We start from the raw sequence: 16,186 nt of genomic DNA on the forward strand, positions 1-16,186 counted from the left end.
ATTCCACCTTATCCAAATTATGAATTTTTATTTTCTTTACATCTTTGTGTCCATTAGAATTATATAAAAAATTTCAAAAAGAAGAAGAAATACAGTAGTTTTTTTTTTTCCTTTTTCTTTTTAGATGTTTTATAGATGTGGGTCTTACAAATGTGGGGCTTTTAGTAATGTGGGCCTTACAATTGTAAAACCCACCTTGTAAGAGACCTGATCTACGAAAATATACATCATGTTTCTATAACATGAGTCCTCCCCCTCACATGAGGGTGGACTCCACAAGTCATGTGAGGTGGAGGACTTATGTTACGAAAACATGATATACCTTTTCTAGGTCCACGGTTGAGGTCCAAGGGTGAGATATTTTCTTCAAGTATCTACTTCTCAACCATCAACCGTGTTACTATGAAAGTAGCCAAAAATATATGCATATATATATATATATATACAAATTGAAAATACCATTGAGTTATGAACACCCATGATAACAAATAAATACATTAATCATACGAGGATTGATACTACCCATCAGTAATGAGTTGAAACAATTGATAGCTGGGGCAGGGAGGTAAAGTAAGGATAACAATTTTCACAACTACTAAGATGACATACTATTGTTGTCTCAATCACAATTTATCACATCTGCATTGTAATAAAAAAAAAAAGAAAAAAAAAGTGACAATTTTTATGATGTTAACATTACACCCAGAAAAACGTGACAAAAAAGTGAGAATTTTTATGTTGCTAACATCTATGTCATACTAAAGTTTAACTTCTTTGTTAATAGAGATAAATTCTTTCAAGTATCTAAACGATCATAAGGCTGATAACATAAATGAAATTCTATGCCATACGATTCATAAGAGCTGCATGAGTGGCAAGTTTTACGACCTACATGCCCAGTGGCACATCCACAAACTCCAATGTATCAACTTCCACTCCATAAATGCAACTACGATTGGTCAGAAAACATTACTATTCATATATACCAACTAGTCTAGCTGCCAGGCCGAATCTTAGAACAATCAATAAAGCACACTACCAGTGTAGATACATATGTTGATGATGGTTACAAAACACCAAGACTAATTACAGGTTCTTGCACAAAAGGCAAAAACATCAGGCACTCTTATTACAGCATAGTATTATAAGAGCTCGGGCTTAAGAATAGTACGCAAAAGCCCAGACCTATAGACAACCACAATCTCAGGACGCAACAAGAATATGCATTTTGGATGGTGCTCCCTCTTAAGACTAACTTTAGCCATAGCAACGGATCGGGTCATTGCAGCCTTTAGAAGAAGATTGTTTAAAGCCGAAACGGCCCCCTTTCTCAAGGTACTGCTGATGGTATTCCTCTGCTCGGTAGAATTTCTTGGCAGGTAGAATCTCAGTTACAATCTTCCTGTTCAAGAGTTTCTGTTGACGCTCCAAAGACTCCTTTGCTGCATTTTCTTGCTCAGGTGTGTAGAAGTATATACCAGATCTGTACTGCGTCCCCACATCATTTCCCTGCCCACCAAGGATTATAAAGCTGTTAGCATCTGTAAAGTGATAAGCTGTGAGACAAAGGTGTGTGTAACAAGGTCAGAGTCAACAAAGCATCAATTTAGAATATGGAACTGGTGTGACTTTTCAGATTTAGCATATGGGCATGCAAAAATAAGAGAACACAAAAGTTGGTATTTTCTTGTTTGACTCTCTTCCACATTTGCTTTTGAAAGGAGGGGCAAATAGGCAGGGGTTTGAGGATGAAAGAAAATGGTAAATAAACCATCGATGAAAGTGAAGACAAGATATCCAAGTCTACTCTTTCAGACTAGTGAAGCTGATGCTGACCCTACTGCATTCTAAATTATCATGTAACTGTAACCCTAGTGACAAAAGCAGAAGATTAATCTTGCAACAATTAGCTCAAAAGCATAATTTAGGAACTAAAAGATGCAGTATTCACAACCTCCTTGTTAGGTTGCATTACTCTAGACCAAGACTCTGTATTTTGATAACATGCTTCAATAATTAAGAGAAAAATGACATGAAAGAAATTCAATTATAACTTGGAAAGTAAATGATTACCCTCTATCTCCTGATGATTCGCACCACATATTTTTTTTTGATAAATAAAAAAAAAAAAATATGTGGTGCGAATCATCAGGAGATAGAGGGTAAACTCATCTTTTTATCTCTTTTTTTTTTTTTTTTTTCTTGGTTGTCCCCTTTATTCAATTTGGACTCTTGAGTGGGCATACTAAAAGGCATCTAAATATGGTCCTAACCTTCAATGTTTTTGCAAGTGGCACTCTCAAGATCAAAATCTGTGCACTTGAACTCGGCAGCTTAATGCTACTACTGTATGTTTATTCAAAAAAGAAACTTGAATGTATGGTTGTAACAGCATATGGAATTCAGAATAATGTAAAAAAAGAAAGCCACTGGAAAAATCCTTGGACCACCACAAAAGAGGACAAGTTCTGATAACTTTTTGCAACTTCAAAATCCATTAACTAAATGTCTAAACTGGATCTATGATAATTGTATAGATTAGGTTAAGGAAATAAGGAGGATTATTTTTTGATAAGTGAGTAGGAGGATGATACACTTAGGGTCTATTTGGGATTTGTATATTTTGCTGAAACTGAAAACTTTTTACTGAAAGTACTATAAATAAAGATAAAAGTTATTTGAAATAGTATAGTGGGACCCATGAATAGTACAAAAAAGTACTGTGGAACCCATAAATAGTAGTAAAAAAAAGCTAAATAGCAAAATAAGCTGATTTTTTAAGTTGGAGTCAAACGCATACTTAAGACAACAATTCACCATCCAAAGAATAAATTGGGAGAGGAAAAAGCAAAACCTTCAAAGTGGATCCAAAACACGACGTGCTATTGTTTTCTTGCTTTAAGAATAGTACTTGTTCATAATATATACTTAGAAACCAAATCCAACACCACAAGAATTTTCTTTTATTGACACATGTTATGACATTATATATATATATATATATATTTTTTTTTTTTGGGGGGGGGGGGGGTAGGAATGACATGGACTTTCTTTTACTTTCTTCTTCTTTTTCCTTCAATTTTTCAAAGTAGAGAGAGAAGGAGATTAAGCATGGTAAAAGGATTAGGAGATATCCTTAGATCTATCATACAACTGGGTGTAATCCTCACACCAACTAGATGCTGACCAAAGGTAATCAGCGTTTTAACAGAACTAAATTCCCTCAAATTGCCTTTTGTGCCAATGCTCCTTGTAACAAAGTAATTGCCTATATTTAAGAATCTTGCAATTCCCAACCAGCAGGAATAATGGAAGTCCTAAAGAGCCAGGAAAATCTAGAACCCCATGCAGGTATCAAAAAATATTTGAAGAGTCTCAAACTAAGCAGGTTTTATAACCATGTCTACTTGAGACCACAGAAAATGCTCTCACTGCCATTGTTATTAGTCATCCAGATAGTAGATCAAGCACACAGAAAAAGGTCACCCAGGTAGTCACCCAAGCGCAAAATAAGGGTCACCTGGATAGTAAAATATAAATAGCTAATATCCCTCATGACCTCAAGTAGCATATTTGACACCCATAAAAAAAGAATTAATAGCTTTTCCTCAATACAAACAAAGTAGGAAACATTTTTTCAATAATATTTTTCCCAGTAAATGACACTATGATATGCTGATCACCTCTCCCAAAAGAAATAATGATATTTGATAATATATGAAACAGGGGAAAAAACCAATTACAATAACCACCAAAAAGGTAAGGAAAAAGTGACAAGAAAAACCAAAACAATGTAACAAAAAAATTGAACAGAAAACTAAAAGTTAGATAGTTTAGGAGTTAGCACCTAGGCTTACTTGGAGTGAATACCAAGCAAGAGAAAACAAAACATCTAGAAGTTAGCACCTAGGGTTGGTTGGAGCTAAGCAACAGACCATTGGAAAATTACAAGAAAAAATTCATTAATCAAAGTGTAAAACAAAAAGAAACCCAAGGTTCTTTAAATAGAGTTCCAAACTCATTATTCTAGTAGGAATAGAAAATAACTTTTCTTTTTCTCTCTCTTTTTTTTTGGGTTGTTGTTGTTGATAATTCAATAGTTGGGGGTGGGGGGGGGGGGGGGTGTGGGGGATTGTATCTTTGTTGGAAACACTAGGAGGTGCTAGTTGAGCTACAAGGGTCTTGGCTCTCTTGCAAGAAAAGAAATTACATTACTAAACCAAATAAGAAAGGAAAGTAACAAATTACATATAAGAAATCCTAATTATTAAATGATTGAGCTTAGGTCTTTAGGCCCAATTTTTAGCAGATTCCATCTATATGACCACGGGTTGGGCCGTCTTTTTTTTTATGTCTATGCCCATAGGTCTGTCTAATTGGAGGTCTAGATCAGTAAGTGGCAAATGTATTTGACCCTTTTTAGAGCACAGTCCTAATATGAACAATGAGGTTAAGGAGATGCTACCAATGCCCCAAAGGAAACAATCCTAGACTATAGATGCTACTCCTTAGGCATTGCTCACACACAACCCATGAAAGGAAAATAGTAGCTGCTTTATTGACAACATTTTTCAGCCAACACTAATACATGTCGTCCAATCCCCTCTTTCTCTTGAGTAGCAACATATCACAAATGAGGAAATGTAAGAGCGGAAACACATTTCTAAAATCATTCCAGAATAACCAAACTATATTCTGTTGAAATGAACACCCATAAATGAAGATTACTAGTCTGGCTTTTTCTTTCTCCATCTAATGCCAATGTCCTACTCCTCAAGCACAAATCTAATAGTCCTTAATAAGCTAACTGTCAAAGCAAGATGTCATCTGTCTGTCATGTTTATGAATAGCTTTCATTGCTTCCAGCTTCTCATGTTTGCTCCCCCAACTGTCTAACATTTTCCAGCACAAACAGACACCATCCATAGTATGCAGTGTAGGACTGATCATCAGATTGCTCAAATGACTGGATGAGAATCCAAGCAATTCAGAAAAAAAAAATCTTAAGAACATAGATTGCATCAATCAAATGTTTTCTAGACCCCCATCAATGGTTCATTCCTTAACCAAATATCTAAAATTATTTGAATAATGACTAGAACTTCACATCCTAAACCATAAGAGCCAAATCCCAAGGAAATGACTTGGCATTAAAAGAATGTTACACAAATTTAGGGTAGAATATATCAATTTCCATTATAATGATTTCGTTACTATCAAGAATATATCAATATATACTTTTCAAACCTTCTTCCAAAGGGATTTGATGAGGACAAGGAAGAGCTCAAGGAAAAAGAAGATTAAATATGCCAAGATTCAAGAATTGTGGTTTAGTTTTGATGTCAGACCCTCTTAGCACCTTTGGTAGGTCATTTTAGTTATTAGTATTGAGTCTCTTAAGGTTGAGAAGCTGCTGGATCAGTTTTAATTAAGTTCTATTAGAATAAGGGCAATTTGGTAATTTCCAGAAATCTGGAATGGGCTATCCTTGGCCCTACCAAAGGCCCATGAGCTTATTTTACGTTTACCTATTATTAAGTCTTTTATTTAATTATTATTAGTCTTTCTATTCATTCTAGGAATAGGTTATTTAGAGTCCAAGTCCTACTAGGAAAAGGATAACTATAGCCTCTATATAAAGGCTCTTTTGTAGTCATGTTATTTCAGAATATGGTGATTAACTAATAAAATTCAGCAGCTTATTTTAAGCTTTGTTTGTGTGATGCAAACTTTTTTGAGGTGTGATGCCAAGAAACCCTAGATGTGATGCTTAGGAAGACCTAGGTGTGATTGCCTAGTGTTTTATTTATGTTATTTTCTGTTTATCCCTTGTTTCAGCCCCAAACAGCCGTCAACATCATTCTTTTCTAACCTAAACTCTTAAACATCAATCCTTATTCAAGAATTCATCAAGAAATTTAGTATAGTGCTGAATTTCTTAATGGTCCTGCATCAGGATCATATTTACTGCAACTATATTAGGCCCTAGAAATGAGCCATCAAGATGTTTAGCATTCGAATTTTCTAGGTAGAATGTGAGGGCCATCTTATATCTCATACAGGACCAAGAAAACCAATCTTGTTTTGTTCATGCAGTAGATTCAGATTCAAATAACAAAATAAGCAGGGTAAGAATAGTTGAAACACATATAGAAAAAATGTCATCCAACTTCCAAGAGAAATCATAAAATTGAAGCTAGGGTTTGCTATTAGCACGTCCTTAAAAAGATTTTAAAATCCCATACAAGTGTAGATGAAAACTTTCTATACGATAAATTATACCACCCTTAAAGCCTATAAAGGTTGTACTAGTGCACAAAACTCCCACTTTTGCAAGGTCTGGAAAAAGTGATTGGTAGGCAGCCACCCTAAAACCTATCTTAATTTAAGATGTCCACATGATGACTAAAAAAGGCAATGGAAATCCTCAAAAGACACCCCCAGAATCAAGACCCTTTGTATGATTAGGTAATTCAAAAACTTAAACCATTCAAAAGAATCCTTATAGTAGGTTCAAATCAAGATAGATTTACATGCATGAGAAATTTGCCAACAAGTAGCCAACATGTCAAAGAAAATTCCATTTACCATGCAAGCAGAACGTGAAAAGGCCCATAAATAGTTATAGTTCCAAATAAATAATTAATCATAAAACACCATATCTATGCAGATATAAAATTATGCACACACATACAAGCTTTTTTTTTAATCGGTAAGTTATACATCCACCCAGTTGGTTTTAAGCCCAGGATCCCACTCACCAGCCATTCTTATGGGAGAAGGAAGTGCAATTTTAGCTAGAGTTCATTGGTCTCACACACAGGTTGGCTGGTAATCCCAATTATAATCGTCAGTATTAATCTTTAATCTATTACCATCAATCAATATGACCAAAACAGACAAAGTAAGAAGTTTAAAAAACTGAGGATTATATGCACTAAGCAATGTCCTATTTCTAACTGCATAACTTTGCATCAAAGGCATCCAAAGGAGAACCTCAATCAGAAGTTTTTATAAAGAGACGAGAAGAAATGAAAGGAAAAACATAAAATTACTATGTAGTCCATATTCATCTCCAAGAAATCTCACACAGTTCTTAAGTCTAAAAAACAGTAGAACTAATATCATCCACCCAATTCTGGAAGGTTGGAAGTAAGGGAAGCTCAAAAACAGGGGCATAACAGGACAAACACATTCTCCTACTAAAATAGATAACAAAGCTAAGGGAAAAATCCAAAGGAAAATTAATATAAAGCCGAGATGGTTTTTGAAATAGTAATAAATTAAGAGACCAATCCAGCAGAACTAAAAATAAGGTTCTGTAGTTTACTCTCTGGTAGTATCTATCTGCAGAACTAAAAATAAAGATAAAACTAAGTAAATAACAGCATATTAAAATAAGAGGATCAAGCAGCAGTTGCCAGACACATAGTCAGAACAAATACACTTCAAAGCTATACAACGACTTCTTGGGTGAAAAATAGCCACGCACGTCCTAAATGATAATGAATAAAAATAACCACAAAACCAGAAAATCCCAAACAAACATCTGATTAAAAAAATAAAAATCCCCAAATGTGTCCAAGAAAGAACAAAGAAAAAACCAATGTATAGAGGAGACATAAACAAAACCACAATCAGAGTCATTTACAGAGCTAATTAGCTAAAAATTAAAATAAAATCTGAACATAATAGATAGTTTAAATCCATCAAACACCCAACTTCGTCCACATAGCAGAGCTTGAACATATTGCCAATAAAAATACAAAAACCAATCTGAGATAAATCCAACCAAAACCCAGAAAAAAATCAGCCAAATTAAACACAAATTAACCATCAATTCCCCCATATGATCAAACAAAACCACCAACATTAGATTGGAAATCAACCTTCACCAATCAAAATAAGAGAAACCCAGATCACATTTCTTCACAATTGAACACCCAAAACACAAAAGGAACAAAATTTCAACAAAAACAGGAAAAACCCACCTGGCGATTGAGCGCAGTTGGGTCATGCCTAGCCCAGAAAACATCAAGCAAAGTGTCGAAGCTACACTCCTTAGGGTCATAGTGTACCCTGACAACCTCAGAGTGATTAGTAGTCCCCGAACACACATCCTCGTAACTAGGATTGTGCAGAAACCCTTGTGTGTACCCAACCTCGGTCTTTTTCACACCGGCGACTCTCTGAAAAGCCAATTCCACACCCCAAAAGCAACCAGCTCCGAACTGAGCAAACTCTTGCCCCGGCGCCGGAACGTCGTCGTCTGGGCCCTGAGCAATCGAAGCATCAGCAGTGGATTGTTGGGCTCTTGGAGAACCAAACCCGAGCTTGTTCAAGATGTTCATGGTGGTTGTAGCGAAAGGCCTTGAAAGAGTTCTCAAGGGTCTGAGAGTTTGTTTCGTGGATTTGGTGAAGCGGTTGAGGAATGGTCTGGAGAGTGAAGAGGAGGAGCAATAGAGGTTGACGTTTGGACAGGTGATAAGGGTGGTGGTGGCGTTAATGGTGGAAGAAGCTACGGTTTTGAGCATTTTGGGTTAGGTGCTTTGGTTAACGTGTTGGGTTTTGTTTTTATTTTTTTTTACTTCTTTTGCTTTGTGGGATTTGGGGAAGGGACTATGTAGTGTGAAGTGTGAACGGTGAAATTATGAAAATGAAATGGTATTTGGATATTCATATTTTTATGAAAGTTTGGAATTTTGGTTTTTTGACTTTCCCTATCTTAATATTCTTATCACATTACTTTCATCTCCAATCTAATCAACTACTTTTTTTTTTTTTGTTAATTAGTGTAATTGTATTCTAATTATTTTTTATTATTATAGCAAGTTGATCAAGTTTTTACTTGTGAATAGTTTAATTCCTTTTTACTTTGATATGGGTTTTTATAAGATGAACTAATGGCGATTTTTATTTTTAAGTGATTATTTGACTAGGATTTGAATTGACAACCGAATTATGATACCTTGATTTCTTTGTCACAGGATAAGGATGTTGAGATAAATCTGATGACATATATATATATATATTCACTTTATTCTCTCTTATAAATTCCAAGTTTCATTTTCTTCTTCAATCTTCACCACCAATTTAACCTCAGCGTGACATGTAATGTGAACTGGTTAACCCCCCCCCCCCCCCCCCCAAAAAAAAAGAAAAAGAAAAATGAACTTGTGATTTTTAGTAGGTATCATTTATTAAGTATCTTTAACTAATCATAGTCTCTGGTGAACCTGTTACCATATGATAAGGTTGAGTTGTTTTTTAATGGACTTATTTTTTTAGAGTTTGAGTTGTTTTTAACTTACTTATTTATTTTTTTTTTTTAAGAGTTTCAACTTATGGCATTTGTTTTTTATGATAGTTTTTTTTTATTTTTATTTTTTTATCATTAGACCAAGATACCAATTGGTTTTTGGTGTAAGCAAAGATTAAACCCTAAATCTCTTATTTAACCATTAGATATTTTACCAATTGAGCTAACTGGAACCCACTTGTAACCGATTTATTAACTCTTAATTTATACATATCATCTTTCACCCAAAAAGGGGTAGGGGGATTTCGCCCTTTAGAAATTCTCAATAAGAGTTTAGAGTGGGATTCAGGATGTTAGGATGTTAGTTGGCATAGTTCATGCCAAATTTTCATATATTTTTTCTTATTAAAATTTTTGTTGTGATGGGTAATGTTGTGGGGCTACATTGTATTCGTTTGAGAGGTCAAAGTGCTAACATATGAGAAGAATCTTGGTTGAGTGAGATTTCTAGCGTCAAACGAAATGACAGGCGAGTTGGTATTTTTTGAAAAATAGTTAGAACCGGTAATCTTGCCTCTCTTTCAATCAAAGAAGATTGCCAAAACTTGAGAGAATTTCGTTACACTTTTCTCTGTAGTACTCATTGAATCAAGCCCTCTCATATATACCTCTAACCCAAGAGATTCAACGTTGAATTCCCATATTAAGGAGCTAGAGAGCAACCCTTTAGCCTAGAGCAACCCTCTCCAATCAGTCCCAAAATCTCTAAGAGGCATTGGGGTAACCAAGGAGACATGGTCTTGTGATTGTGATTGTGATTGTAGGCACATGGTGGAATCATGTATATCTTGTGTAATGCGATTGTCTTTTTTGTGCAATTTTTTTTTCTCTATTTTTTGCATCTCATAGGTTCTAGAGTTAAATTCTTAATAATTTTTGTTCATCTCAATCGCAAGAGTGATTGATGGGGTTAAGATATTTTCAAAGATGATTTTTTTTGGTTTTCCACATATAGAAACATTTAAATTTTAGACCGTCCACAAGTGCCTGAATACCTTGTGGCCTGAGCATTATATCGAGAAACTTTATGTATAATATAACATACATATACAACATTAATTACAAGTATACAAAAGAAATTATCATTAAATGTGCCCAAAACGTAATTTTTAAAAATTCCTCATTACATTGTAATCAATTAATCATTTAAAACTTTAAAATTTGGGTGAGACTTAGGTCTAGTGCATTAACCCGTTGGATGGTGACACGTGTCCAAAAGTGAACACGTATCATTATCTCAACGGGTCCAGTACAACTGGGCATTGGATCCAAACCTCACCCTTAAAATTTAGTACATGTCCAATAAATCAAAAACAAATTTGAAATGATGAAATGAAAAAAGAAGTATACATGTTTCTGAACATAAAAAATAAACTTGGACCATCTAACTTGACACAATAGCCATTATAAAACCTAGTGAAACAGACATAAGAGTACCCCATCCACCATGCAAAAGCATAACCCCACTTGAAGTAGGAAGGTTGCTCTTTGAAGAAGGCTGTGGAAGATTAGACCCAGATGCTGCCTCAGGTGCAATGGCTGGAGAATATGCTTGATTGTTTTCTACATTCACTTGGAGCTTCTGCCCTCCAAGGCAATATAACTTGTTACCAGATATGAAATACATTGGACCTGGTTTTGTCAATGTGACTGTTGTGTTCCCGTTTGTATAGGCTTCCAATGCATTGGTGGTGTTGCATGTGTTGAAATTTTCTTGTGTCACTTCCTCTAGACTATTAGATGAAGAAAACTGGAAAACTGCAAAAACAAAATAAAATAAGCAAAATTGTCATCTACATCTGTGTTGGCATGAATATTTTCTTAGGGAAAATTCCAATGAAGAAATTATATCTTTTTACTTGTTGAGTTAAGATGTTCCTACATGCATGTAACTCATAGAAATAAATAAATAAAAAGAAGTAAGATATGTTTCTACATGAGCTTATTGAAGGGTTATATGTGTAGTATAATTTCCATTCGGGTTAATTTTCAATTATCTTACAAGAACTTTTTGTCTCTATCAAATGGTTATATATTTAAGATCTCCATTTACTAAAAGTGGAGAGGTACCACTTAATTATAAAATCTACTAATAACTATTTATAAAGATAGCTAGTAGTACAAAATTGATTAATTCAATAATTTTTTTAAAATTTAAACAGAACCTTAATTTTAGAATGCATTCATTAACTTCTTCTTGGAAAATTATCCAATAATACTGAAATAATATTCCCTTCCATTCCATCACATAAATGGTACATTGAATCATGAATTTAATCAATATCTAAGAAAAAAAATATATACTCCTAATTAAAAAAAAGAAGTCATGACCCTGTGATAAATGGTTGAAAAAGAGGGCTTTGTGAGATTATATATACTATAAATATATTTATATGTTATATAATAAAAATGAAATTGATTTTCGACTCTTCACCTCCCTCCCTTTCATTTTCAAACAAGAAAGAACAAAAGTTACAAAACTATTATAAGAAGAAAAGGTAAAAACGAAAAAAGAATTCGTACTTAGAACATCACCAACGTCAAATGTCTTGTTCTTCTCCCAGGTTTGAAGATTAGAGCTTATGTCCCAGCCAGAATTATCCCCCACCGTATACGTCGTAGCAGTGCATGTTAATGCCAAGCTAAGGATGACAAGAACATAGACCGGAAGCCGCTTCGCCATGGATGAAAATTTGGAAGAAATATCAGGTATAGAAACTGAAAATTATGTAAGATACAGAGACTGAAAGTATTTGCTTCCTGTAAATCTGATAAACTTGTTTCAATATGAGGGAACGAGTTGAGCACACAACTCTGAGATATATATTAATTTATATGTGAACAGTTGATTATGGATGACCTAACTTAGGATTTGAGAGTGACTTGTGCTTGTTGATGACTATTATTAATGTTAATTGCTTGTTGCATATTATCTTCTCTATTTAATTACGCGAAGAGGACAACATGCTCTGTCTTTCCTCTGACTTCTAGTATTTTTATTATATTGTATGCAAGGTTTTTCGTAGAAATAAGAAGGGAAAAACAATTGTTGATGGAATTTTATTGGGTATATATAAAAAGAAAATAATTTTTTCACCCAAAAAAAAGAAAGAAAGCTTACATAGTTTCCAAATGGAATCAAGTAAAACTCTGTATTCATGAATTTCCTTTGCTCTGTTTCTCTACACCGAATAATCAAAGATTCAAAGTATTCAAGTCACTAGGGCAAAACTTGGATTTAGTTTTGGGATAATTACAGTAAACCCATCTGTGGTTAGGCTTGTTGTCACTTTACGTACCCGTGATTCAATCATTTACACTTGGCCCACCTAAGGTCTACTCTGTTAGAACTCCGTTACTCACCTCTGTTAAAATTGAGGGTAAATATGTATTTTTGCTTTTCTTTTATATCTCTCTCCTCCCAAAACAAAAAATTCATACAAAATCAAAGAAAACAAGATAAAAAAATGTCATTACATAAAAATGGTAAAAAGTTGCTTAAGAACTTCAAAAATGCAAAAACGTCAAGAACTGTTTAGCAAGAGGCAATGTAATCATAGGCACACCAAAACAAACTCCCTCCAACATATGAAGGTTTTTCCAACAACCCAAACGAATGAACAGTTGGAAGCCTCAATAGCATGAACAATCTCAAAACTAGGTTTGCTTCTAAAGACCCAAAACTGGGTTTGCCATGTCTAGATTTGTGTCTCTCTCTCCCGTCCACCAACAGTCACCACAACCACTTTTGAAACCCATAACCAATCACAAACCACAACACACAACCACCACCAAAATCAAATTAAACACCTCTACCACAACAAAATCAGATCAACCCACAACCTAAAAAACTACCAAAAAAAAAAAAAAAAAAAACGAGACCCATGAAGCAGAGCGATGTCATCGCAGTGGCTACTCCACCTTTGAAACCCATAACCAATCGCAAACCACAACACACAACCATTGTCAAAATCAAATCAACCACCTCTACCATAACAAAATCAGATCAACCCATAACCCAACCATAGAACGACACAGCTTTGGCGAAGGGCAAGCTTGGCGACATCGATCGACAACCACAAAGATCAACAGAGATCGGAGTCAAAGATCGAAGTCGGAGATTTGATTTGGGAGATCGGTAGAGATTGAATTTGGGAGATCAATGGAGATCGGAGTTGGCAGATCAGAGATTAGAGATTAGTGGCGGATTTGCTTCTTCTCTCTCTGGAATATTTTGATGGTTTGAAAATGAAATTGATTTTTATTTGGTAATTTTTAAAACAGGTTGGGTTTTTGGATTATCTTTTTTATTTTTTGAATAATGGATTATCTTTTTTAGAACTTTAGAACTATAGCATAGTTAATGTGTGTGCCTTCACTTTGTTCTTGTAGAAGTTCTTAAGCAATCAAAAATTCTAACTTTTTGATTTTTGTTATGTTTGTTTTTTCCTAAAAATATGTTTTTCTAATGACAAAGGGAGAGGTGGGTAACAGATCCCTAACGGAAGTTACCTTAGGTGGGCAAAGTGTAAATGATTGAATTATGGGTAGGTAAAGTGAAAACGGGCCTAATCACAGGTGGGTTTACTGTAATTATCTCTTTAGTTTTTTTTGTTGTACTGGACCTGTCACGATAGTGACACGTATCCTTTTTTAACTGTAAGGACACGTTTTGCAGCCCAAACCCAAGGTGTATAGGATCTTGGACTAGTGAGCCCAGTACAATAAATTTGTAGAGAGTGGGTCAAAAAGCTAGGTTTTAATGCATGGATAACAGTTAATATGGTGTTCATGACAATCAAACAGAGATGAACTGAGTTTATCAAAGAAAGTTTGTTCTTGGCACAATCCGAGGAGTTTTGTTCTAGTAAATATTGAATGAGAATGGTTACAGGAGTTCTTGAGATTGCTACAGTACTTTCTCTCTTAATCCCTGGCCCCCCTCTCCATGGTGGGTCTCTATTATTATATAGTCCCCTTTGAACGATCTTGGCCTTTCACTTGTTGATCATCCAAGCCTATACTTGAGTGCTTGTCCCATCAGACACCTTCTCTGGCGTTCTGTGAGTTGCGGTAACCGAGATAGCACTGTTCAAGGGTCTTGTCCACATAAATGCGGTGTTAGCAATTTTCTATTAAATATTCCTGAGTTCCTATCCTTTAGAACTTCCTAGAAGGTCACTCTGACTATTTAGGACTTATATCTGACTGTGTTTTAGCTGGTCCGCGGACTACCACGCTCTCGGCCAAAGCCTCACTCCCCATTGTATATGTCCGAGGATATATTCCTCCTCGGACTTGGACTACCGCGCTCTCGGCCAAAGCCTCATGCCCCATTGTATGATTTTGGGCCCATGACCCCACAATAACACCTCAAAACTCTAGTTTTTTCCTCTCACCCAAGGAGAAAAGTGGGGTTTTGAATTTTTTAAGAGTTAACTCTACTTGATCCTTTGATTTACACCCGTGGGAGTGCCGTTTCACGCGCCCTATATCTGTACTGTAAATTGCACATTTTAGAGCTACCAATTTGAGGAGTCGATTATAATCTTGGGTCTGTCTTGACATTTAGTGAGAAACAAATAGATATCATGGAACGTTACTTTCCCCAAAGTATGTGGTCTGAGGAGCCAAGCATAGCTAAGATTCTGTTTAACTGCTTCTAAAGATGTCAATGCGTGTTAATTTCCCCTTAGCATCTGGTCCAAGGACTACAGGCATGACTAAGGTTCTGTTTAACCACTTTTCTCGGGTGCCTTATAAGGCTCAGCCCCGGGTGCAAAGATGTCACTGTGTGTTAATTTCCCCTTAGCATTTGGTCCGAGGACTACAGGCATGACTAAGGTTCTGTTTAACCACTTTTCCCAAGTGCCTTATAAGGCTCAACCCCGAGTGCAAAGATGTCACTGTGTGTTAATTTCCCCTTAGCATTTGGTCCGAGGACTACAGGCATGAGTAAGGTTCTGTTTAACCACTTTTCCCGAGTGCCTTATAAGGCTCAACCCCGAGTGCAAAGATGTCACTGTGTGTTAATTTCCCTTTAACATCTGGTCCGATGACTACAGGCATGACTAAGGTTCTGTTTAACCACTTTTTTCGGGTGCCTTATAAGGCTCAGCCCCGAGTGCAAAGATGTCACTATGTGTTAATTTTCCCTTAGCATTCGGTCCGAGGACTACAAGCATGACTAAGGTTCTGTTTAACCACTTTCCTCGGGTGCCTTATAAGGCTCAGCCCCGAGTGCAAAGATGTCACAATGTGTTAATTTCCCCTTAGCATCTGGTCCAAGGACTACAGGCATGACTAAGGTTCTGTTTAACCACTTTCGCGGGTGCCTTATAAGGCTCAGCCCGAGTGCAAAGATGTCACTGTGTGTTAATTTTCTCTTAGCATCTGGTTCGAGGACTATAGGCATGACTAATGTTCTGTTTAACCACTTTCCTCGGGTGCCTTATAAGGCTCAGCCCTAAGTGCAAAAATGTCATTGTGTGTTAATTTCCCCTTAGCATCTGGTCTGAGGACTACAGGCATGACTAATGTTCTATTTAACCACTTTTCCCGGGTGCCTTATAAGGCTCAGCCCCGAGGGGAGCCCCTTGAAGGAGTCTATGGAATTTGCTCTTAGGCCGTCGAACCATCTCACCGCCACGAGTCCCAGACTCTACGTCGCTCCTGAGAGATGCAACTTCCAACTCGAGAGTGACTTTTGCTTGTATGCATAGTATGCACGCTGTCCTCTCGATTCCTCCTACGCTTAAGGTTGGCGAAAGGATTTTCATGTTGGGATGCCGTGGACTCTGCCTGGTGAGGACCTGAACCCACCATAGTTGACCGTTGCACTCACTATCACACAAGCTCTCCCCATAG

At 36.0% G+C, this 16,186-nt stretch overlaps 2 protein-coding genes across 2 annotated transcripts; both read right to left on the minus strand.

Annotated features, from left to right (window-relative positions):
- Window positions 1-836: 836 nt before the first annotated feature.
- On the minus strand, window positions 837-8,627 carry LOC115960281 (peptide methionine sulfoxide reductase A1-like). The gene is made up of 2 exons (XM_031079082.1): window positions 7,992-8,627; window positions 837-1,509 (listed from the first exon to the last, which is right to left on the minus strand). Exons 1-2 carry the CDS (start codon window positions 8,532-8,534, stop codon window positions 1,258-1,260), a joined length of 795 nt encoding a protein of 264 aa, XP_030934942.1. The 5' UTR covers window positions 8,535-8,627; the 3' UTR covers window positions 837-1,257.
- A 1,760-nt stretch (window positions 8,628-10,387) lies between these two features.
- Window positions 10,388-12,105, minus strand: LOC115960990 (stellacyanin-like). Its single transcript, XM_031080027.1, has 2 exons — window positions 11,843-12,105; window positions 10,388-11,077 (listed from the first exon to the last, which is right to left on the minus strand). Exons 1-2 carry the CDS (start codon window positions 12,000-12,002, stop codon window positions 10,704-10,706), a joined length of 534 nt encoding a protein of 177 aa, XP_030935887.1. The 5' UTR covers window positions 12,003-12,105; the 3' UTR covers window positions 10,388-10,703.
- Window positions 12,106-16,186: the final 4,081 nt, after the last annotated feature.

The sequence above is a fragment of the Quercus lobata genome, chromosome 9, assembly GCF_001633185.2.
Source record: "Quercus lobata isolate SW786 chromosome 9, ValleyOak3.0 Primary Assembly, whole genome shotgun sequence".
Taxonomy (NCBI): domain Eukaryota; kingdom Viridiplantae; phylum Streptophyta; class Magnoliopsida; order Fagales; family Fagaceae; genus Quercus; species Quercus lobata.

Bases quoted from the DNA above. Each gene is read 5' to 3' on its own strand.
- LOC115960990 (XM_031080027.1), bottom strand. From the start codon at position 12,002: ATGGCGAAGCGGCTTCCGGTCTATGTTCTTGTCATCCTTAGCTTGGCA. The intron at 11,078-11,842 runs GTACGAATTCTT...TTGTTTTTGCAG, and splicing joins TGACGTTGGTGATGTTCTAA to TTTTCCAGTTTTCTTCATCT.
- LOC115960281 (XM_031079082.1), bottom strand. From the start codon at position 8,534: ATGCTCAAAACCGTAGCTTCTTCCACCATTAACGCCACCACCACCCTT. The intron at 1,510-7,991 runs GTGGGTTTTTCC...CTTGGTGGGCAG, and splicing joins CAACTGCGCTCAATCGCCAG to GGAAATGATGTGGGGACGCA.